The sequence below is a fragment of the Dryas octopetala genome, chromosome 1 (genome assembly GCF_963921425.1).
Source record: "Dryas octopetala chromosome 1, drDryOcto1.1, whole genome shotgun sequence".
Lineage (NCBI taxonomy): Eukaryota > Viridiplantae > Streptophyta > Magnoliopsida > Rosales > Rosaceae > Dryas > Dryas octopetala.
The window spans coordinates 24,576,951-24,600,799 of NC_141366.1; the positions used below are offsets into that span (position 1 = coordinate 24,576,951).

General features: G+C 39.2%; 1 protein-coding gene across 1 annotated transcript; it reads left to right on the forward strand.

Moving 5' to 3' along the window:
• Positions 1-17,900: 17,900 nt before the first annotated feature.
• Positions 17,901-23,702, forward strand: LOC147299348 (uncharacterized). Its single transcript, XM_086230235.1, has one exon. The coding sequence runs from the start codon at positions 17,901-17,903 to the stop codon at positions 23,700-23,702; it is 5,802 nt and encodes a 1,933-aa protein (XP_086086361.1).
• Positions 23,703-23,849: the final 147 nt, after the last annotated feature.

Here is a 23,849-nt window from a genome sequence, read left to right on the forward strand (position 1 = left end):
GTCGACATTCCCTTTAACTGCTCTATATATGAACCTCATCTTATACCTGAAAATAATTATTAGAATAGTGAGGAACTTAGCATAATATATGACAGCAAGTAATAGAAATTAACTTTAGACATGAGAGGACAAATTAAGTAAATCCATGCTCCAACCACAATCAGCTGTAGTACTCAGTTATAATACATTTGGAAACAAACGCAGTTCCAAAGAGAAAATAGGCTAATCCAAAACCATATCATTGTGGCACTTGATATTTTATAGTGATGGATCTTATAAATGAAAGAAAGATGTTCTAATAGTTAGTAAGAGTAGCATCTCAATGAGCCTAGTTCCATGATTCAAAGGCACATTGTCCCAAAGGTTTCATTTTCTTAGAGAAAGTTATTTTAGCTTATCTTTCTCTAAGATTTCATCTCAGGATATCACTTAGTGTGTTAGTCTTTAGACTCCATCACTTGGTGGATTTGAAGCCAAACAAGGAAGAGGAAGGTGAAACCCTCACATTCAGTTGTAGTACTCAGTTATAATACATCTGGAAACAAACACAGTTCCAAAGAGAAAATAGGCTAATCCAGAAACATATCATTGTGGCACTTGATATTTTATCAGTGATGGATTCTATAAATGAAAGAAAGATGTTCCAGTAGTTAGTAAGAGCATCATCTCAATGAGCCTATTTTCATGATTCAAAGTCACATTGTTTTGTAAGAATTAAATGGACTAATGCCTTATTCTACTCAGGGTCAATATTATACTAATACTTAAGATACAAGTAATAGGTTTATTAATAAAACATAAATCAGCAAGTCCATCTTAAATAGATTATTTATCTGAGTTGAACTAGGAATACTTAATTAGTTACCTAAAGGCCTTATGCTATAAACAAGGCAATGATCCAACAAAGTCTTTATAGAGTCCTATTAGGATTGGATTCTAGAGTCCTTGATGGGAGGAACCAGGAATCTATAAGTACTTTATATAAGCACAGGTCCCTAGTCACACAGCTAACACTTTCAACTAATAAGCTCTTCCTCATTATGTGAGAGGTTCATTCATTGCTATAATGGCTAGAAGACTTGAGCATCTTGACTGAAGGTATTAAATTGCTAGCAGTATGTCTTCATTAGGTTAGTAGTTAATTATATATTTTGGTTATATGCTTATCAGTAGAATCATATTGATGTCGAGTTATACTTGTATTTGTTAATTTGTGTATGCTACATAATTTATGTTTCAGTTCTTACATGTCCCAGAGGTTCCTTTTTCTTAGAGAAAGTTATTTAATTTAGTGTATCTTTCTCTAAGATTTCATCTTAGGATATCACTTAGTGTATTAGTCTTTAGACTTCATCACTTGGTGGATTTTAAGCCAAACAAGGAAGAGGAAGGTGAAACATACCCTCACATTGGTCGAACCCACTAGAGGAGGAAAACCCCAAGGGTTGTTCACAAGAACTTGCTCCTTTGGTCTTCAAGGGTAATCTTTGAATCCCTATCTCTTATGTTTATTTTTCATGGCTCTAACAACTATGACCTTTGGGAAAAAAAATGTATAAAATGTTTTAAGGTTTTAAATACCTAGCTTCAGCTCAAATCGATACTAGTTTATTGATTTCTAAACTAGAACATACATTCCCTTCAATTGGTATCACACTCCAAGAAAAAGAGTTTAGGCGACGAACCTAGTTCCTCTCCCAAAGTCGAATTTCGTCGCCCAAACTTTTGGGCAACGAAATGTCTTCATCGACAGTTTGGTTGCCCAAGCCATGACGTCCAAGACTTTGGGCGATGAACAAGTAAATTTCATCGCCCAAAGATACCTAGGGCGATGAATTTGGTTCGTCTCCTGAAGTGACTTTGGGAGACAGACACATTGTTCGTCACTCAAAGTATGTTTAGGCAACAAAAAATTCTGCCGCCTAAACATACTTTGGGCGACGAATTCTTATTCTTCTCCCAAAGCATGTTTAAGCGGCGGAATTGTTCGACGCCTAAACATACTTTGGGCGACGAAATTAATCATTCCTCTCCCAAACCATGTTTAGGTGACGAACAGCCTAAACATATTTTGGGCGACGAAATTAATTATTCCTCGCCCAAACATATTTATTTAAAGAAAAAATATTTTTTAATTTAAATTATATATTAAAAAAATCTTTATTTAAAAACTATATGATACAAAATTAATAAATTTATATATAAAAATATCCATACAAAGTAGCAACAATTTATTATTCAAATATCCATACAAAGTAGCAACAATTTAATATTATATGCAAATATAAACAGTACATATAATCACTAATGACCTCCTAGGTCAGTAACATCATCAGCACCGGTGGAGGAGCCTGACATGCACTGGTCAATGTTCGATGGCAGCACAAACCCAGGTACAATCCTGGCTAATTGGCCGAACATCTGCTCCATCTAATGCACCTTACTCGTCTGTTGTGCATATGCCGCTCTCAATTCTTCTAGCTGACCCCTCAATAGCTGCACTTCAGTGGACAGGTTGATGAATTCTACACATGGTTGAGACGAAAACCCGGCGCTGAGATCACGAACCCAACCCGCTCCTATTCTGCGTATCTCCCTACCACGCCTAACATCCACTATCTCCGTCATAATACGAAGACCGGCATCGCGATCGACTCCAACGGAGTGTCCAGAGGGTACTGGCTGGCCACCTCCTCCTAATAACTCGCCTTCTTGGCGAGCATCTCAGCCTTCAAAATGTTATACACAAGTTAGAAATTAGGAAATTAAATACAAATATAAAAAATAGTGAAATAAAACTAAAATATAAAAAACTAACGTGCTTCGTCATGCCCTTCTTGTTGCCAGGTCGGCCATAAACATCCATGTAGTTGTCGAGCTCCGGAAATTGCGAACTAGCCTGAAAAAGAATATAATGTTGACAAAAAATCAAACAATACTAAGGAATATATATATATTAAATTAAATAATGGCTCACCTGACGATACGACTCCACCCAGTATGAGAAGGGCATCAAACCACCATGATGATCAATCCTTACGGGCGCTTTTCGGTTCTTAAGATTGACATTCGACTTCTTCTGTTAAATATTAAGCAAATTGTAAATGCATTAGTGCATATACGATAAAGGAATAACATAAGAAAAAATGTTTTTGAACTCTTAAAATAATATAATATACCAAAAATTCCGGACTTTGAAGATAAGTGCACAACCACTGCCACTGATCAAGCCGAGATGCCATCTCCGGAGAGGGGCTGGTCAATGCCTCATCTGTTGATCCAAACATGTTATATTCCCTGTGCAGCTCGTGCTTCCCTTGTGTGTAAACTTTTCTCAATAACTTTTCTAAATACCTAGCTACATCCGGATCCTCCGTCCGAATGTCATAGTTTACCTGAAAAAAAATTAATATTAAATTGTTAAGAATAATCAAATTCATCATTTTGTATTAATCGAAATATGCTCTGCTTTTGGCGTCATTAACCTTTTCCTGACTGGGGAAAAGCATGAGGCAGTTGGCACAGATAATCGCCCCGAAAAAGGAAGTGAAAGTACTATGGACCTCCTTGCTCGGTCGTAGGTGATCTTTCTCAAGAACGATTCGAATCCTCTCGTTCGTCGTGCGCGTGATTCGGGACGCCTTCAACCCTCTACTTATCCCCCTCGTGTTTTTGGTACCTACAAAAGCAAATATAACATATTAATTTCACAGTAATCTTATAACATCTAAATAAGATTAAACCTAAACACAAGTGCTGTGAAAACATTTTTCTTACTCTCTGATGATGAGGCAGTATGAGTGGATGACGCAACATTATCATATACACCATAACGATGGCACGTTGGGCCCTCCGTGCCAACAGAATCGCAGACCTAGTACTTGATGAAAGATCTGGGGCTATCGCCGAGGTCGATTCGCCCTGGACTATGAGCCCGGCCTGTACTGCAGGGGCGGGCTGGGCTGTAGAGGGGGACCTGGATGCTGAACTAGACCTCCGAGATCCACCCTTGTTCGAGATCAAACTCATCTGCACAATTCAATAAATATTTATGTTAGTCAAAAAGAAAACTAAAGTAATGACTTACCATCATCATCATCATCATCATCATCATCATCTATACCATCATCATCATCATCTATACCATCAACATCATCATCTTCATCTTCATCTTCATCTTCATCTTCATCATCTTCATCATCGATGAAATCATTAACATTAATACGGGGAAGTGGCCCAAAATCAATTGATAAGGCATCAATCTCAATTGAAGGAACGTCATGTATCTCGACTTGTTGTATGATAACATCATTGTTGTATGGATTGGATATGGTCGTAGATGAATCCTCTTGATAGGCCACGTCATCCTGATTTTTCTTTTCCGGAATATCTCATATATTTTGATTCTGAATTATCTGAGCTACTTTCCAACCCGCACCCACCTTAGGATCATCCAGATAACATACTGGTTTAGCCATAGTGGCAAGAATAAATGGATCATTCTCATACCATCGAGTGTTTGTGTTCACAGATATTAAGTCATAATCGAGTTTAATACTGTTGTTTCTATTCGGGTCTGTATTAAACCAATAACACTTAAATAACACAACTTGAAAGTGATGCGAGTACAACACTTGATGTACACTCGTTAGCTTGCCATAGAAATCTACCGTGCCAGTCTCCAAGTTCTCTACACAAACCCCGCTATTTTGAGTGCTCAAGATGTCATCTTGTTCTACAGTTAAAAACTTAACTTCATTCACATTACATCCGGAAAACGTTTCAACCCATTGAATGTCACTCGCCAAACTCATTAACTCCTTGTATAATGGTGAATTATCATCAGTCAGCTTTTCCATCTGTTTAAAGACAATGTAATTAATATATTACAAAAAACATACAAACACATGAACGAACTGATAATTATTGTCAGTAATCACTTACATGTTCCTTAAACCATTTAGGAAACAATTCCCGATACTTTTTCTCTACACGTTCCTTGTCCCATCCTGGATAGTCGCGATTCATTAGTTCCTCATGCTCATTGCGTAAGGAGTCAACTTCTTCGCAATTATTAAGTTTGAACTAATGAGCCACCTCCATATCGTGTTTCAAGATTTCAACAGCTGGTTTAGGGGCTTCGCCAAATGGTCGTGTAGTTTGAGAAAAGACAGAAAGTGTCTCATTTTTTTCGCCACCGTCGTCGTTGCGTTGGGGCCGATTGAATGACGTCTCAACACTGCTGAGATACATTGCATAGTAGGTGATGAATTCATTTACAATGTATGCCTCCGCTATGGAGCCTTCGGGGTGTGCTCTGTTTCGGACGTACCTTTTGTAATTACTCAACATTCTGCAAATGTAAGTACATAGTGAGAAAACGTTTTTGAGTAACATAGAGCTAAACTTGAAGAATAGTAACAAAATAGTTTATGAATTGTTACCTTTCTATTGGGTACATCCACCGATAACTGACCGGCCCAGCAAGAATTGCATCTTGCAGTAAATATATCATCAAGTGAATCATTATATCAAAAAAGCTAGTGGAAATATTTATTCAAATTTTCATAGGATGTACACAATCTCATCTTTCAATTTTGTCACGTCCGACACACGCAACGTCTTAGCGCATATATGCTGAAAGAACCTTAACAACCCAATAATCGATTTAACCACATCTTTGCGCAAAAATTTTTGAATACCCACCGAAAGCAGCCGTTGCAATAAAACATTACAATCATGACTCTCAAGCCCAAAATTTTTCCAGAGTCCATTTTCACATTCCGTGAGATATTGGCTACGTATCCATCTGGAAATTTGACCGATATAAGAAATTTTAAAAATTTTTTCTTTTACCTAGGCTTCACTGTATAAAATAGATGCTTCTTTATCATTTTTTCACCCTTCTTCGTTAACTACAAATATTTCATGATGCCCATTTCTTGCAAATCTTGTCGAGTCTTAATTGTGTCCTTTGATTTTCCTTCAATGCCCAGCGTCCATGCGCGCGTCCAACAGACTCTCAAATGAGTTTAAGGTGAAGTTAAGTTGAATGTAGAAAGTTAGTCACTGATAACTTTGCACAGGCGCTTCGTGCCACTTGACCTAACCCAGTATTCGAGGAGTGCTGGACTACGTCATCGGGAATTTTGCAATTACAACTAAATTAAATGTAATATACAAATTAAACTATAATTAATCTAACAATATACATACAAGCATACAAACAAACTAATAAATTTTAGAATTTAAAAACATACAAACTAACTAATCAATTTTATAATTAATTTTAACATACAAACTAATTCACTAAAAAAGTTTAATACAATTATATATGAAACATTAAATACTAAATTATACAAAAACTTAACTAAGAGATAGATTAAATACATACCTCACCAAAAATGCAACTATCCTTCACAAAAAATGCAACATTATCCTTCATTCACCTAAAAAATAAATTATTGTCAAATATTAGCTTAAACTCAGTCTAAATTCAGATTTCACAACCAAACCACTAAATTAAAAAAATCCACAACATAAATTAATTACCACATAAAATCAGAAATTCCACAACAAATTTATGCAAAATCTACAACAAGTGCAAACTGTCCAATCCTACAAACGCAAAATCCACAATATTAGAAAAAAAAAAAAAAACCAAAAAATAATAATCAATAATTAAAATAACAAAAATTGACAGAGATTGAAAAAAAAAAAAAAAAAAAAAAAAAAAAAAAAAAAAAAACTTTACCCGTGGGGGGGATTCGGTGAGCTGGGAGGGTGGGGGGATGGGTTTCGATGGGAGGGTGGGTTTCAGAGGGGAGGGGTGGGGTGGGTTTCGGGATGAGGAAGAAAGACGAAGTGGGTTTTCGGGATGAGGGAGGAAAGAGGAGGGAGGAGTGCGAGTTGAGAAAGATGAGTGACAGTGAAACCCAGCAATCTGGGTATACAAATTAAAAGACTTTGGGCGACGAACATGATTTCGTTGCCCAAAGTATATTTGGGCGACGAAATCCTGTTCGTCGCCCAAAGTCGTTGACTTTAGGGCACTGTTTCATCCCGCCAAAATTTTAAACTTTGGGCGACAAATATTTCGTCGCCCAAAGGTATATTTCATCGCCTAAACACAATTTTATGTATAAACCATGGTCATTCATATGTTCAAGCTCCGATACCAAACTTCTACATCTCCAATTGACCTAATTTTTTGAGTGGGAAACTAATAAATGAACGGTTTGGATCGTTGAAAACACGATCGAAATATAAGGTTCTACATATAAATGAATGGATTTTACACTTCAAATAAAATTCTATTAACTATTTCGTTCAAACCTTGTCAATTCAATAATTGTGAAGACCATAACGTGATTACAACAATCATAGTCGTTCATCATCTATGTTCATACTCAAAGATCATCCCTGCAAAAAATCGGCTCAATCAGAGTTCATCTAGCCGTTCGATTATCATTATAAAAATCATGATCCTTCATACACACTAAATGCTAAACCTAACTTCTACTTCTCCGATTGAGATAATTTTTTGTATGGATGATCTTTGAGTGGGGGACTAGCCAATGATCTGTTCGGATCGTTAAAAGCATAACAAAAATATGAGCTTCTACATATAAATACACTTGAATAGTATAATTCTATTAACTTTTTCGTTGAAACTTTGGCGATTCAACAATTTTTGAACACTACAATGTGATTTCAATGATCGGAGCCATTCATTTTATTCGTTTATACTAGAAGATCATCCCTGCAAAAATCGGCCAAATCGGAATCATCTACTCCTTCGATTAGTATTAGAAAATTCACGATCGTTCATAAATTCAAACACCGTTACCTAACTTCTACATCTCCGATTGAGCTAATTTTTTGCATAGATGATCCTTGAGTGGGGAATTAAAAAATGAACGGTTCGAATCTTTAGAAATACGATCGTATTGTATGCTATTACATACATAAAATTGTAAACAAAAAAGTATTGGAACTTTGGGCGAGGAACTTAAAATTTCGTCGACCAAAGTGACCTTGGGCAAGGAAACGTTAAATTTGTCGCCCAAAGTGACTTTCGGCGAGGAAATTTTAAGTTTCTCGCCCAAACCATAATTACAAAACGATCGTTCCTACATTCGAACTCTGATACCAAACTTCTACATCTTCAATTGACCTAATTTTCTGCAAGAATAATCTTTAAGTGAGAAACTAATAAATGAACGGTTCGAATCATTTAAAACATGATCGAGATATGAGGTTCTACATATAAATGAACGGTTTTTACACTTGAAGAATAAAATTATATTAACTCTTTCATTGAAACCTTGTAGCTTCAATAATTATGAAGACCACAACGTGATTATCACGATTAGAGCCATTCATCATCTATGTTCATACTCAAAAATCAACCCTGCAAAAATTGGCTCAATCAAAGTTCATCTACCCGTTCGATTATTATTATAAGAATCACGATCGTTCATACACCCTAAATGCCAAACCTAACTTCTACATCTCCAATTGAGATAATTTTTCGCATGGATGATCTTTGAGTAGGGTACTAAGAAATGATCGGTTCGGATCGTTAAAAACACAATAGAAAAGTGATTCTCTACATACAAATACACTTGAAGAGTATAATTGTATAGCTTTTTGGTTGAAACTTTGTCGATTCAACAATTGTGAAGACTACAATGTGATTTCAACGATCATAACCATTCATTTTATTCGTTTATACTCAAAGATCACCCCTGCAAAAAACAAAAAAAAAAAACGGCCAAATGGGAATTCATCTACTCGATCGATTAATATTAGCAGATTCTTGATCGTTCATACATTCGAACACCGTTACGTAACTTTTACATCTCCGATTGAGCTAATTTTTTGCAATGCTGATCTTTGAATGATGAATTAAAAATTAAACAGTTCGAATCATTGGAAGCAAGATCGCATTGTATGAATAACCTACATATAATTGTACCAAAAAAAAAAAGCAATGAGACTTTGGGCGAGGAACATACAAATTCCTCGCCCAAAGTTACTTTGGACGACAACATATTTCGTCGCCCAAAGTGACTTTAGGCGAGGAACATGTATATTCCTCGCCCAAAGTAACTTTGGGCGACAACATGCATATTCCTCGCCCAAAATACATATTCGTCGACGAAATATGTTGTCGCCCAAAGTTACTTTGGGTGAGGAACATACAAATTCCTCGCCCAAAGTGACTTTGGGCGAGGAACATGCATATTCTCCGCCCAATTTATTTGTCAACCACCATTTTGGCGCGTGAGTTTAGGCGACGAAATTATGTCGTCGCCCAAAGTATATTTAGGCGAGGAACATAGTATTCGTCGCCCAAACCTGTATGAGGTTAGGCAACAAATTTTCTTGTTCACTTTGGGTGACAAATCGAGGTTCGTCTCCCAAAGTTTCGTCGCCTAAATATGTTTTTCTTGTAGTGTCATGAGCCAATAGTTGTTTAGACATGGAAATAAAATATTGTTTAGAGCACAAAATACATGAAATCACATGTAGGTATGAGGCTATGAGCGATTATGGTGGCTATACTAGGGGATTTTGGCGTCACCAACTTATGGTGATGGCCGAACCCCGGCCCCTTGTGGGTGTTTTTTGTTGTTCTTGTCTTTGTTTTGTATAAATTGTTGAATTTGTGCATTTGAATGTTTTGGGTACGTGTTTATGGGCTTTGATAACATGCAATATGATCTTAAAAAGTTTTTGACACTTTGTTCTATCATGTTTTCATAAACTCATTGCTTTGGTTTGTTATGAGTAAATGAAACTAAAGACATTTGATTGGAAGTGTTAACACATTGGTGTACACTTGATTCCATAAGCCTAGTTGAGCTCTTGTTGATTATATTTGTTATAATCAAAGTGATGGTTTATTTGTTTTATTGCATAAACCATGAAATGCCTTTTATGAGTTCTTTTATCTAAAACCAATAGGGAAAAAGGTTTCTTGAAAGGTTTTAAAAAGGAAAGTTTTTTTGAAAGAAAGGTTTTAAAAAGGTAAGTTTTTTTGAAACTAGAAACTTTGTTACACCAAAAGAATCCAAGATTTAATATTCACACCCATGTAAATGTACCCATGTGTGAGGACTTCATGGATTGGTGTATTTATGTTATTTAATTTAATTGTTGAATTAAAATAATATAAATGGTGATTATGGACAAGACCAATGGTATGATACTATGTGATTGGCTGATCATGAATGTGGCGGTTTTATAATTATTCATTTATTTGGTTACTATACAAATGGATCGAGTTGTTGTGGACCTTGTGGTACAGAAATTTGATACCGAAACTGGTGTAAGTGTTCAATTAACTAATATATAGATATTGTCTTAGACACACTCTGCACATTTGGAGTTTTTATGGTATGTCAACTTATATACCCATAGTATAATGCTGTAAGTTTTCAATTTATTAATGCATATTGTATTAGTGGAACTACGTACTGTACATAAGTGTTAAATTAAGGCAGATTTGAATTTTAAATAACAATACATATAATAGACTTGTTTTACTGCTACATGTTGCATGGGGTTATTGTGGTACATGAATTGGATACCCAATTGTACGTTGTATTTTTTTTTTTTTTTACCCAATTGTTGTATAAGCGTTCAATTAAATAATGGATATTGTATTATTGGCATTAAGTAGATGATTAAACAAAATGCCTAGCCAAAAAAAAAAAGTAGATAAACAAAATGGTACAACTTACAAGGGTTCTTCTAACTAGTATATCAATGATTATTGGAATTACTGTACATAGGGTGATGAGTTATATACATAAATTGGACACCAAATGAGGTCTAAGTGTAGCTATAAGTATCAGATATTACGGAAAGCATAGATAGCATCAAGTATAGAGGGAGAATTTGGACCAAACACCACCCGTGTGTTAGGACTTTAGTAAAGGGCCAGTCAAATCCAGATTTCGTTAATTTGGAATGTATTAAGTTAAATTGGAAATTATAATATATTATCCTCCTTTTTATAAATGATACACAGCCACCATATATAGTGAATATTAATAATGATTAAAGCTATCATTATGCATGATTAAGGAAATACTTAAAATATGACTACTGTAGCACCAATTAATCCTCCTACCCCAGAATGCAAGATCAACTGATAGATCGAGTAGATGGTTTGATGATTTACAGATTTAAATGACTAGAGATTAATGTATTATCACAAACTATTGTGATGTTAAATAATGATGAACAAATCAAGTTTACTCTAACAAACATTGAATTATATTCATCTTCATTGCTTCTTCTTAGATACCTTTTACATCTTATAAATAATTATTAATAGGTTAGTTTATATTACTGAACTATTAATAATTATTTAATAAAAAACGCTATTAAAAATTATTACTCATTTCTAACAACTACGTTAATAGCATATTTATAGAATATAAATACATAATTTAATAAACAAATTTGGTGAACAAATTTTCTAACTCTAATATTATTAATGTGTAACTATTTATTTAGAATGAAAAAATAAATCAAGGATAAAATGTGGTCTCCTTAACATTACCATTTCGATTAATAATACTTGATGCCTCTAGTATATATATATTAATCTTTTCTAACAACTAAGATAATTGTTTGTATATAAATAAATCGTTTAACGGACAAATTTGGTGAATAAATTAATTAACCATAGTATTATTAAATTTTAAGCAATTATATATAGGGAATGAAAAATAGATCAAGGGTAAAGTTGGAATTTCATTGATAAAAAAAGGGGACATATGAGCAAATTTGGGGTTGAAATACAACCTAATTTTTTATCTTCACGCAAGAACACGTACACCTATATATTTTCAATTCCTATCTCGAAGTGAAATATCCTGTGGTTCTTGGCAGATGTAAAAAGGTAGAGGGCTGTAGTACAATAGGTGTGCATTTAGGAAGTAGCGAAGTACAATTAAAGTCGTACTCACCCCCTATGCGTCTAATTTTCTCACAATATGTACTTCGGTGTAGTACAAGTACAACAATTGATCGAGTGAAGTACTGGATCGATTGCATTTATATAAAAACATGGCCAATAGCTCGTGGTATTCACCAAGTTCTCCACATAATTAAGCCACAAGCCCCAAGCCCAGGGTAGAGGAGTCTCACAGGAGCGACCTGAGATCACATGTGTGCACCCTCACCAGAACTCCATGTGTTGGTATTGTTTTTGCCTTCCACGTGTTCTCAGGTCGCCCCTGCGGGGCTTCCCTTTACCGAATGATGGCGCTTTTGGCGCACTTGCGGTTAGATACTCATTGTAAGATTCAATCTTGGCCTTTGGTTTTGAACCTTTCTTTTAAATTGAATTTATGTATAATTTTTCTTATTCATACATAATCTTTTTCCTTCCTGCACTTAATTTTTTACATTTCCAGTTTACTACATCTACATAGTGCTTGTTTGCTAATTATGAATTAATAGCCATTTAAGACATCAGCTGAGGAATGAATCAGTTTCCACATCAGCCAATTAATTAGTTAACCTAGAAGTAGATATATGCACGTGGGTTGATCTGCATTATATATACGTACTATATTACATATAACAAGAGTATAGTATATATATGCTAGTTATTTGTAATATTTGTAGAAGTTAAATCTTCTAAAGATCTTTAGAAGATTTAACTTTAATTTACTAAGTTGAGTCCCAAGAATTAAAAGTTCAATTGCAATTGGTTGTGGGGGGCTTAATTGAGATATTTCGATGCAAGACTTTGAATATTTTAGGTATAATTAAGCTCTTCGGTTTGGTTCTTTTTGTTGGGATTATGTCTTTGAATCTCAGTTTTGCATTTTTATTTTTGGTATAAATTTTGCATTTTAATTAATTTTGTGGGAATGAGAACTTAGGTTTTCTTTATTTTATATAGGAGCTGCTCCTTGATTAATAGAAGCCCTCCTAAATTACAGAAATATATAGGAGGAGAAATTCCCAGGGCCTGGTAAGTGATTAATTGGAGTGGGAATTTGATTCTTCGTTGGAGTTTATCATAGGGTTAGTAAATACAATTAGTCTTTTTACTATTGGTAAATGAATGTTGACCCAATTTTCATTTCAATACCTGTAACTTTTAAATGTATTAATTAGGGGTGTGTTTCGGACAGATCGGATCGGAAATAAAGTGTTCCAATTCCAATAAATAAATTAAATTTTGGAATAAAATTTCGATTCCAATTTTCATTCCAAAAAATCGGAATTTCAACATCTCATTCCAATTCGGAATTTTCGGGTTTCTCAGAATTTTTGGATTTTTTCGGAATATCACATTTTTGGATCTTTCGAATAAAAATTTGAAATTTTCAGATAAAAAATCGGAATCTTCACGTTACCTTTTGTTATTAGTAAAAACAAACAAAAAAATTAGTAATTACACGTACAAAAAATGTGAGTATTTTTGTTAGCATTTATGTTATTATGATACACATATATTTATAATGTATATCTGTTTATATTAATAGTATTAGTTATTTTTTTTAATATATATGTATGTGTATGTTTCAAACAAATAACAAATTAATGAAACATATAGTAAAAACTAAATAAATAATATAATATTAATATAAATATGGAATAAATTGACATAATTTCGGAAATATCGAATCGGAATGCCGTTGGAAAATTTCAGAATTTTTCGGATTGGAATTCGGATTGAATCGGAATTTACAGATACATATTCCAATCCAATTTTTTTCGAAATTTTCAGAATTCGGCATTTTTGAATTTCGGATTTGATTCGGACGTTCTAAAATTGGAAATTTTCATATTGAAATCAGTCGAATTCAGATCTTCCAATCCAAATCACACCAATAGTATTAATTGACTAAATGCTCTCAATCATATGTTTAATTAGTAATTCCAATCGATAATTTTGGTTAAAAAAGGTTAACATAAGTTAGGCAGCAATAATATGCCACCTGAGCTATTTACTGAACGGCACAACCACCTATTTAAAACATGCCACCTGAGCTTTACTTAATTATCACTTCTTATTTCCTTCTATTTCCCTTCTCTCTCTAACGCAAAATGCCCATTTTCTTTTACTCTGTTTGAATTGTGGGGGATTTCAATATTATGGCTTTCGTTCATGGTGTGTTTATTAGGGGGCTTGAACTCCTTCCAACCTCCATACCAGTATTTAGGGGTGGGCACGGTACGGTATGGTACGGTATGAGCCCCATACCGATACCATACCGAAATTTTTATTCGGTACGGTATCGGTACGGTATGAACATTTTTAAACTTGTACCATACCATACCAATGTTTTATGAATTCGGTATGGTTCGGTATGGTTTCGGTATATACCAACATTTTAAACTTCCTTTTTTTTTTTTTGTCAAAAAACAATATTTAACAAAAAAAAAAAATACTTTTTCCCAACCAAAAGATTAAACAAAACCCAATTTGTACGTTCCTTTCATTTCTGTTGTGAACTATGACCGATGGTATTGATCCTTAATTAACCATCAAACGACTAACTAAGCACATATATAATTCTAACCCAATTCATCATCAACCAGTGTAAACACAGAATTAGAAAAGAAAGCAACTGATCATAAATCACACACCATTCTATATATATATATATATATATATATATCAATGCCAAAGAAACTACAACAATGACAAAATGAAGAGTAAAACAATAAAACACAACAGCAACTCAGACCCAAGTATAGAAAGCATGATAATGCTTTCTATTATAGTCTATAGACTTGCCCAAATAGCCACTGATATGGCAACACTTAATTAAAAAAATATTAAATAATTAAATTAAAAATATATCGGTACGGTACGGTATTTCACGGTATTGAAAGTTTCATACCTATACCATACCGATTTAGACTCGGTACGGTACGGTATCGGTACGGTATATAATCAGTATTGTTTTTCAGTATAACATTGACACGGTACGGTATGGTACGGGTTCGGTTTCGGTATTTCGGTAATAAATGCCCACCTCTACCAGTATCAATGCATAAGTGTGTTTTATTTTTTAAATCTACTCATTATACTTTTTTTTTTTTTTGTGAAATTTACAGTCATATATGGAGCCGACTGTGCATGTATATAATTTCTTTTTCTTTTGTAATCAAATTTTTATCAGCCCACGTTAATGAAAAAACGCATTGGACACGCCGCTCAGCGCACGCCGAATTTTTTTTCTTGTGTTTTACAATGTGGACACTGCTAAACATTGACTATATTCACTGTGCAACAATTATAAAAATAGGCATAAACATGATATTTAAAGTCTTTTCTTACATAAACATGTCAAAAGTTCATAAAACACAAAAAATCACCTTTGTGAAGTCATATCAACCCTTGTCATATTTGTAATTGCAAAGTTATTGTCAAACAATAACTATCGGCTGTAACGTAACTGTTGAACAGTGGCTATTGGGAATGTATAGCGCCTCATGTACACTTATTAGCACCTTTTTTTTTTTTGGGTCAATTTGAGTTTTTTTTTTTTTTATATATATATATATAAAATATGGGTTTATATATCATTAGATGAACTTTTTTAACATTTGGAAACATTATGTGGGTTTATTTAACATTAGGGGGTGTAAAATGAACTTCAAAATCATTTACTTCAATAAAAAACTATATTTTTTAAGAATAAAATTGTAAAATGAAATAATAAGGTAAAAAAAAGAAGAAAAAAACAACAGCAATAATTATCATGTAACGCATTTTCCTCTCCACTCAACAATTATCAAATGTGAAAAAGCCAATTGACACGCAATGAGGTGCGTATCAAGAGGTTAGTGTTAAACAAATTAAACAGAAAGAAGAAAGGGGTGTTGGAATTAATTGCTTGTCCAACAAGTAAGTACCCTATTAATTGTGGTCCATATAACAATCCCGATCTAATAAGAATTATAATTGATATAATCATAATAATAAAAGGATATGGGTTAGTTTCCTAATCTATATCTACTATGATGGACGGTAGAGATTAAATGAATTATAATGGGAAAACTCGGTCCTCTCTCTTCCTAGCTATAAATATGTAAGCTATTCCATCTTAAACCTACCGAGACACAAAATACACTTTAAGAAATTGGTTTATAGGATAAGGGAGAAAAATATGAATTTCAGTTCTCAGGATTTTGAGAACAACTCGCCGTTAATTATTATTCCGCATTTAAATACCGAGTCTCATGGATCAAGGTATGTATTTATGGTTAATTGAATTTCAGCCTTAAATAATTATGAGAATCATGAACTTCTAGATCTTGGATTTATGAATTGAGTCTAATGATTTACTCAATATAAAGTTTACAAGGGAAAGCCATGAAGGCCCATAAGGGAAAAGGGGATCTAATGAAGAAGGGGCCTCTGGTGGCTATTACGATGCAAAGGAGATGACCAAGGTATTCCTGTGTTATTGATCTTTCATGAGAAGCATAAGAAAAAAAAAATAAAACAAAATAAAAAACAAGTCTTTCATGCATAAATGAAAAGAAAATATTGCTGCAAAAGCATATTCTATGAATTAACGCAATAAATCTAGGCAGGGGTAGTTGAAGACATTGTAAATGATAGTCTTTACACAGCACTTGACGGCTCAGAGGATATAGAAGAGGAGATAGATGAAGAAGCTGACAAGGTTTTGACTGTTATAGAAGAAGAACACTACAAGAAATAACCCTTATAATGACTGATCAGAGGGATCTGATCTTATTCTGTCACTTTTGGTTAACAAGTAGAAACTCTTAATGTTGAATGTTATTTTTGCCACATAAAGAGACTCTTGGTTGTTATAATTTATATATAATAATTCAACTTTAATTTTTAATTAACTTTATAACTCAAACATCCGTGACTTGATATTTTGTATATTACTTTTGTATTTTTTATGTATTAATTTTAGGCTTAATTAGACATACATCCATTTTGGGAGACCCAATTTGATATTACCCCATTTTTTTTGAAAAATTAGATATACACCCATTTTTTAATTTGCTAAGTAAGATTATCCATTTTCAGTAGAAAATTCATTTTGTGATTTCCTCTTTTACCCTTTAAGTTGAAAAAAAGTAATTTTAATTTTGTCAATTAATGCCTTATTTCAAAGTATTATCATTGTTCGTATGACTAATCATCTCGGCATAACGACAAGTCACACAAGGCCCAACACCATGCTGTTTGGGCCTAGACCCAAAAGACTAAGCCCTTCCTGGGCTCCTAGCCCATGATCCACTAGGCTCCGGCCTCATGGGCTCCGGCCCCCTGGGCCCCCGGCCCGTGTCAATTCACTCGGATCCTCGAGACCGGTGACACGTGGCGCTCCTGCAGTGCAAGTCATCACAAGAGACACGTGTCATCACCGGATTGGTTGACACTCTTCCAAAGGTACTATAAAAGAGGTACCTTCTTGTCACAAAAAGGACAACTGAAATCATTATTATACTATTCACTCACTCTGCTCTCAGATCTCTCTGAACACTGACTTGAGCGTCGGAGGACCTTTGGCCGGCACCACACCGGTGCCCTTCCCGCTCACTTTTGTGTACCTGTGCAGGGTGCTTTGGATATCATTCTCTCTCGTTACTCACCAGTCGGACCCAGCTACCCGTTCCTGCCCCACTTCGACGTGTCATCCGCTCAGTGGTGGGTCAACGGGCCTACGTGGTTCGACTCGACGTTGACTGCTCTACCATTTTTGGGCATCAACAGTTTGGCGCCGTCTGTGGGAAACTTACAACTTTTCCCCATTGAATTCTCTACCCTCAGTTGAGGTGCAAAAACCTTCCGAGCTTCCGAGCTCCCGAGCTTCCGAGCTCCCTAGCTTCCGAACTTCCTAGCCTCCGAGCTACCGACCCTCACAATGTCTGACGGAGGTCCTATCCTCGACCAAGTCGACAACACCCCGCTGGTTGACAAGCGAGGTAAGAAGACTGCCGAATCTGATCAGGAAGAGTACATCCAGCGTTTGGAGGCTCAGCTCCAACGAACCCAGGAACAGCTCGACCTCCAAAAAGGTGCAACACAGCTTTATGAGCGACTCCTCCGTGACAGGGAAGGACATACCACTCCCCGGAGTGGTGAGAGGAGGAACCCCCATGACAGGGACGAGCACACCACTCTCCGGAGTGGTGAGATGAGGGATCCCCCCCGAAGGGACCAAAATGTTCCCCGCCAATTGGATGTAGGGCAAGGTAGCCATCCGCCCCCAGGTTTCCAAAAGAGACTTGTCCACCCGGTCAGCCGGGCTCGATCTGGCGAGCATCCTACCCGCTCTGAGGAGTTCCACATTTACCGGGACTGTCGTCATCTGCTCGACGACAACCGCTCTCGGCGAGAAGAGCAGCGGACGAACCGGGGCGAATCCAACCCGCGTCCCCGAGACTTGGAGGAGGAGCAGGGGCGATCCAACCCGCGCCCCCGAGACTTGGAGGAAGAGCAGGCCCCCCGTCCCAAGCGACGACGGGGAGAAGAGCAGGTCCTCTCAGCTGGGCGCCGCGCAGAAAGTAACACTTATATAAGTGAACAAGTCGCTGACTCCGGTAACAGCGGCTCTCTTCCACCAGACCAGCTCCAGCAACTTCTCATGGACATCAGTGAGCGCCTGAAAAGAGTGGAAGGAGGAAGTCGGGGTGGGCACCCATCTTTAGAAACAAGGGAGCTGCCTGGACCTTTCACAGCTCGCATCCTATCCGCTCCTCCGGTTGGCGACGTCCGACCTCCCAAAATCACTCCATACACAGGGAAGGAAGACCCATATGATCACCTCATGAGTTTCAGATCCGCTCTGGAATCTAAAGGTGCTGATGACATTACGAAGTGTCGAATCTTCCCTTCCACCCTCTCTGGCAGTGCAAGGGACTGGTTCTACCAACTTCCTCCGGGCTCGGTTGATTGCTTCAACGAGCTCCGAGAGCTCTTCCTGGGCCAGTATATCATCCAGACCGATAGAATCTACACCACGGATGACCTGACTCGAGTCCGACAGGGCAGCAGGGAATCCCTCCGGGAGTACATCACTCGATTTCAGCTAGAACGATCCCGGTGTCGCGACTGTGATGAGAAGGTAGCCTTCGCTGCTTTCAAGGGTGGTCTCCTAGAGGGGGACTTCTTGTTCGAACTCAACCGCCGCAATCCGCGCACCTACAAAGAACTTATGCAAGAGGCCATTGCCTATGCTACTGCGGAATTCAAAACATATGGGAAGAAGCCGCCCACCATGGATCGCCCAAGTACCGACCAGGCCATCATAGTGCCACCCCAGCCCAAGCCCTACTCGGGTAATCAGCATGGGGGGTCCGGGAAAAAGTTCAGTAAATTCACCAAGAAGCAATTTGGTGATGGTAGAGGTGGAGGGCAACGAAGGGAGGAAACTTATCAGACATCCTACGCCTCCAGGTTCAAAGTCTATACAATTCTCACTGTTACTTATACAGAATTGTATCCTCAGATCAAAGACATACTTCCCAAGCTCCCACCCCGCCCACCACAAACACGGTACCGGGCCAACAAGAACTTCTTTTGCCTTTATCATAATGACCATGGCCATGACACCGAGGCATGCAGAGCCTTTAAAGAGGCAATAGAAACTTTGGTACAGGAAGGAAAATTGGATGGCTTTATAGACAAGGAGGCCACCGAGAAGGCCAAGGCCGAAGGACAACGACGGGGGCGGGTCAATACCATCTGTGGGGGCCCGACCCTCGCTGGCAACTCCAACAGGGCTAGGAAGGAATACGCCCGAAGTGCTCAGCAATGCTCCGGCGTTATGGCTGTAGACCTCCACCGTGGAAAAAAGACTCCTAAGCTCGGGTGGTCGCCCATTTCCTTTGCCGAGGAAGAGGAACGCGATTTGATCTTCCCACACGATGACCCCTTGGTCATTGAAGCCACCATAGCTAATTTTGATGTGGCTCGGATCCTTGTCGATTGTGGTAGCTCCGTCAACATCCTCTTCGCCTCCGCCTTCACAGCTCTTGGGATTGACCAAGAGAGGCTTGACCGGTCGGTCGCTCCTTTACTTAGCTTTTCGGGCAATATGGTCACCCCTCTTGGCGGGATCTACCTTCCACTCACCCTTGGGAGGTATCCTTCGTCCGCTACCACAACCACTCAGTTTTTGGTGGTCGACTGCCCCACAGCGTACAACGTCATCCTGGGACGACCAGCCCTTAACCAACTAAAGGTCATGATTTCCACTCACTTGCTTTTGATCAAGTTCCCGACCCCATGTGGCACGGGGTTAGTCAAAGGCAACCAAGTGTCAGCCAGGTCCTGCTATACGACTTCCGTCAAGAAGAAGAAAGAGGCCATGCCCTCTATGGCTGTTTCGGTCTCCCCCACTTGCCATACCCCGGATCTTCCCGAAGATCCTCGTGATTCATCTTTCAGAGCCATCGCCCAACCAGATGACAGTCATGTGGAGGAAGTGCTCATCTCACCTGCCTACCCGGACCGCAAGGTACGGGTCGGAACTCAACTCAGTATTGCCCTCCGAGACGACCTCATCAACTTCCTTCGTGCCAATGCTGAAGTCTTTGCCTGGTCCTATGATGACATGCCTGGGATCTCTCCGGAGGTGATCTCCCATCGCCTAAGTCTTAATCCGCGGCACCGCCCCGTCCGCCAAAAACGCAGGCAGTACAAGCCCGAAATCTATGCCGCTATGAAAGAAGAAGTCGACAAATTACAGAAAATTGGTTTCATCCGCGAGGTTTCCTACCCGGATTGGCTGGCCAATGTTGTGATGGTCAAAAAATCAAATGGCAAGTGGCGGATGTGCGTCGACTTCACCGACCTCAACAAGGCCTGCCCCAAGGATAGCTTTCCTCTTCCACGAATTGACCAACTGGTTGATGCCACAGCAGGCCATGCACTCCTTAGTTTCATGGACGCCTACTCCGGCTATAACCAAATCCTTATGCACAACTCCGACCAGGACAATACGGCCTTCATCACTGACAGGGGCCTATATTGTTACAAAGTCATGCCTTTCGGACTCAAAAATGCCGGGGCCACCTACCAGCGTTTGGTCAACTCCATTTTTTCAGAGTACATTGGTAAGTCCATGGAGGTCTATGTGGACGACATGCTTGTCAAGAGTGTCCGGGCGGAGGACCACGTCCAAAAACTCTCTGAGATGTTTTCCGTGCTCAAGAAGTACCAAATGCGCCTGAACCCTGCCAAGTGCACGTTCGGCGTATTTTCGGGAAAATTCCTTGGCTTCATGGTGAGCCAAAGGGGGATCGAGGCCAACCCTGAAAAAATCAAGGCCTTGATCGATATGCAATCTCCCAGGACTCAGAAGGAAGTGCAAAGCCTAACGGGCAGGGTCGCCGCCTTGACACGATTCATATCCAAGGCCACCGACCGTTGCGCCCCATTCTTCAAAACCCTTAAGGCTCGGACAAAATACATTGACTGGACTCCGGAGTGTGAGCAGGCCTTCCAAGATCTAAAAGAGTACATGGGCAAATCACCTCTACTTTCTAAACCCGAGCCAGGGGAAGAGCTACTCCTCTACTTGTCCGTTTCCCTGACAGCCACCAGCTCAGTCCTCATTCGACTTAAGGATAGGGTTGAGCACCCGGTGTACTATACCAGCAAGGCCCTGCAAGATGCTGAGACCAGGTATCCAGAGATAGAAAAATTAGCCCTTGCCTTGGTCACATCAGCCCGGCGCCTCCGCCCATACTTCCAGGCTCATCCTATCGTGGTTCTCACCAATCAACCACTTAGGCAAGTATTGCAGCGGCCTGAGGTCTCTGGCCGGCTTATCAAATGGTCCATTGAGCTGAGCGAATTTGACATTTCCTACCGCCCCCGGCCCGCGATCAAGGGACAAGCCATTGCAGACTTCATTTCAGAGTCTACCTTCCTACCCGAAGCTGAGCCCTCCTCCGCCATTGTGTCGACCACCGACCCACCAAGTTCTTCTACTCCAGCTATCCGGTCGGATCGCCCGATCTGGTCTTTATATGTTGATGGATCTTCTAATCAACAGGGCAGTGGAGCCGGACTTGTTTTGATCGCCCCTGACCAGACCACCATTGAGTATGCTCTTCGATTCGGCTTCCAGGCATCCAACAATGAGGCTGAATATGAGGCCCTCATTGCCGGCTTATCTTTGGCACTACATATGGACGTTGAGCAACTCCGAATCTATAGCGATTCTCAACTTGTGGTGAACCAGGTCACGCAGGAATACCAGACCAAGGGTGAGCGCATGGCCGCCTACTTCACCAAAGTTCAAAGCCTACTCAATCAATTCTCAGCATACCAGCTCATACAAATCCCTAGGGCGGACAATGAAAGGGCGGATGCCCTAGCTCGCCTTGCCTCGGCAGTCGACCATGAACCTGGGAGGTCTGTCCCAGTTGAGTTCTTACCTCAGCGCAGCATTGATGTTATGGAAGTCTGCCAATCTGCGCAACAAGCTAGTTGGATGGACCCTCTTCTTGCATTTCTTAAGCATGGGAACCCGCCCGCGGACAAGGCTGAGGCTCGGCGCCTTCGCCATAGAGCTTCCCGGTACACCATTATCAACGACAAGTTATACAAGCGGGGCTTCTCCCTGCCATACTTGCGCTGCCTTACCCCCGAACAAGGCGACTACATCCTCCGGGAGATCCATGAAGGGGTCTGCGGCAATCATGCAGGAGCCTACTCTTTAGCCCACAAGGCCATCCGCCAAGGCTATTATTGGCCGACCCTCCGCGCTGATGCAAGGAAGCTCACCCAGAAATGCATCAAGTGCCAAAAATTTGCAACTTTTCCGCACCAACCACCTGAGCCCCTAACTACCATGAACAGTCCTTGGCCCTTTGCCCAATGGGGCATTGACTTAATCGGACCTATGACTGAGGGGAAGGGCAAGGTCAAAATGGCAGTCGTCGCAGTGGACTACTTCACTAAGTGGGCAGAGGCCGAGCCCTTGGCAAAGGCAACCACCCAGACCATCAAGAGCTTTGTATGGAAGAACATAATTTGCCGCTTTGGTCTCCCTTACGCCATTATCACTGACAATGGCAAGCAGTTTGACAACAAAGAGTTCAAATCATTTTGCTCCGCATTCAACATCAAGGTTTTCTTTGCCTCTCCTGGTCATCCTCAGGCCAACGGGCAGGTCGAGGCAGTCAACAAGACCATTAAACATACCTTGAAGACCAAGCTTGATGCAAAGAAGGGCAAGTGGCCTGACCTCCTACCCGAAGTCTTATGGTCCTACCGGACGACCTGTCGATCCTCGACCGGGGAAACCCCATTTTCTTTGGCCTTTGCTTCTGAAGCCGTCATCCCAGTTGAGGTCGGGCTTGCCTCTTACCGCCTCGACACATTTCAGCCTGAGCACAATGCTGACCAGCTAGCTCTCAGTCTCGACCTAGCTGAAGAGCATCGGGCCCAGGCTGAGCTACACAAGTATGCCTACCAGCAACGGGCCACTCGATACTACAATTCTAAAGTTAAGCCTCGCCACTTCCGAGTGGGGGACTGGGTCCTGCGCAGCACTACCTTGGCCAAAACGGGTGCTCTGAAACCTAATTGGGAAGGACCGTATGAAATTATTGAAGTCATCCGCCCAGGCACATATAGGCTCCGCGCCACAACCGGCAAGGAACTCGGCCACCCTTGGCACGCCGAGCACCTCCGCTACTTTTACAAGTAGACAAATGTTGTACCCCCCGGGGACTTTTTTCAATTTTATCTATGTTATCACTTTCAATAAATACAAGTCCTACCACGGACACGTTTTTCTTCATTTTTATTTTAAGTGTTAAATGGCTGTATGGACCCCCGGGCCATCAGACATCCG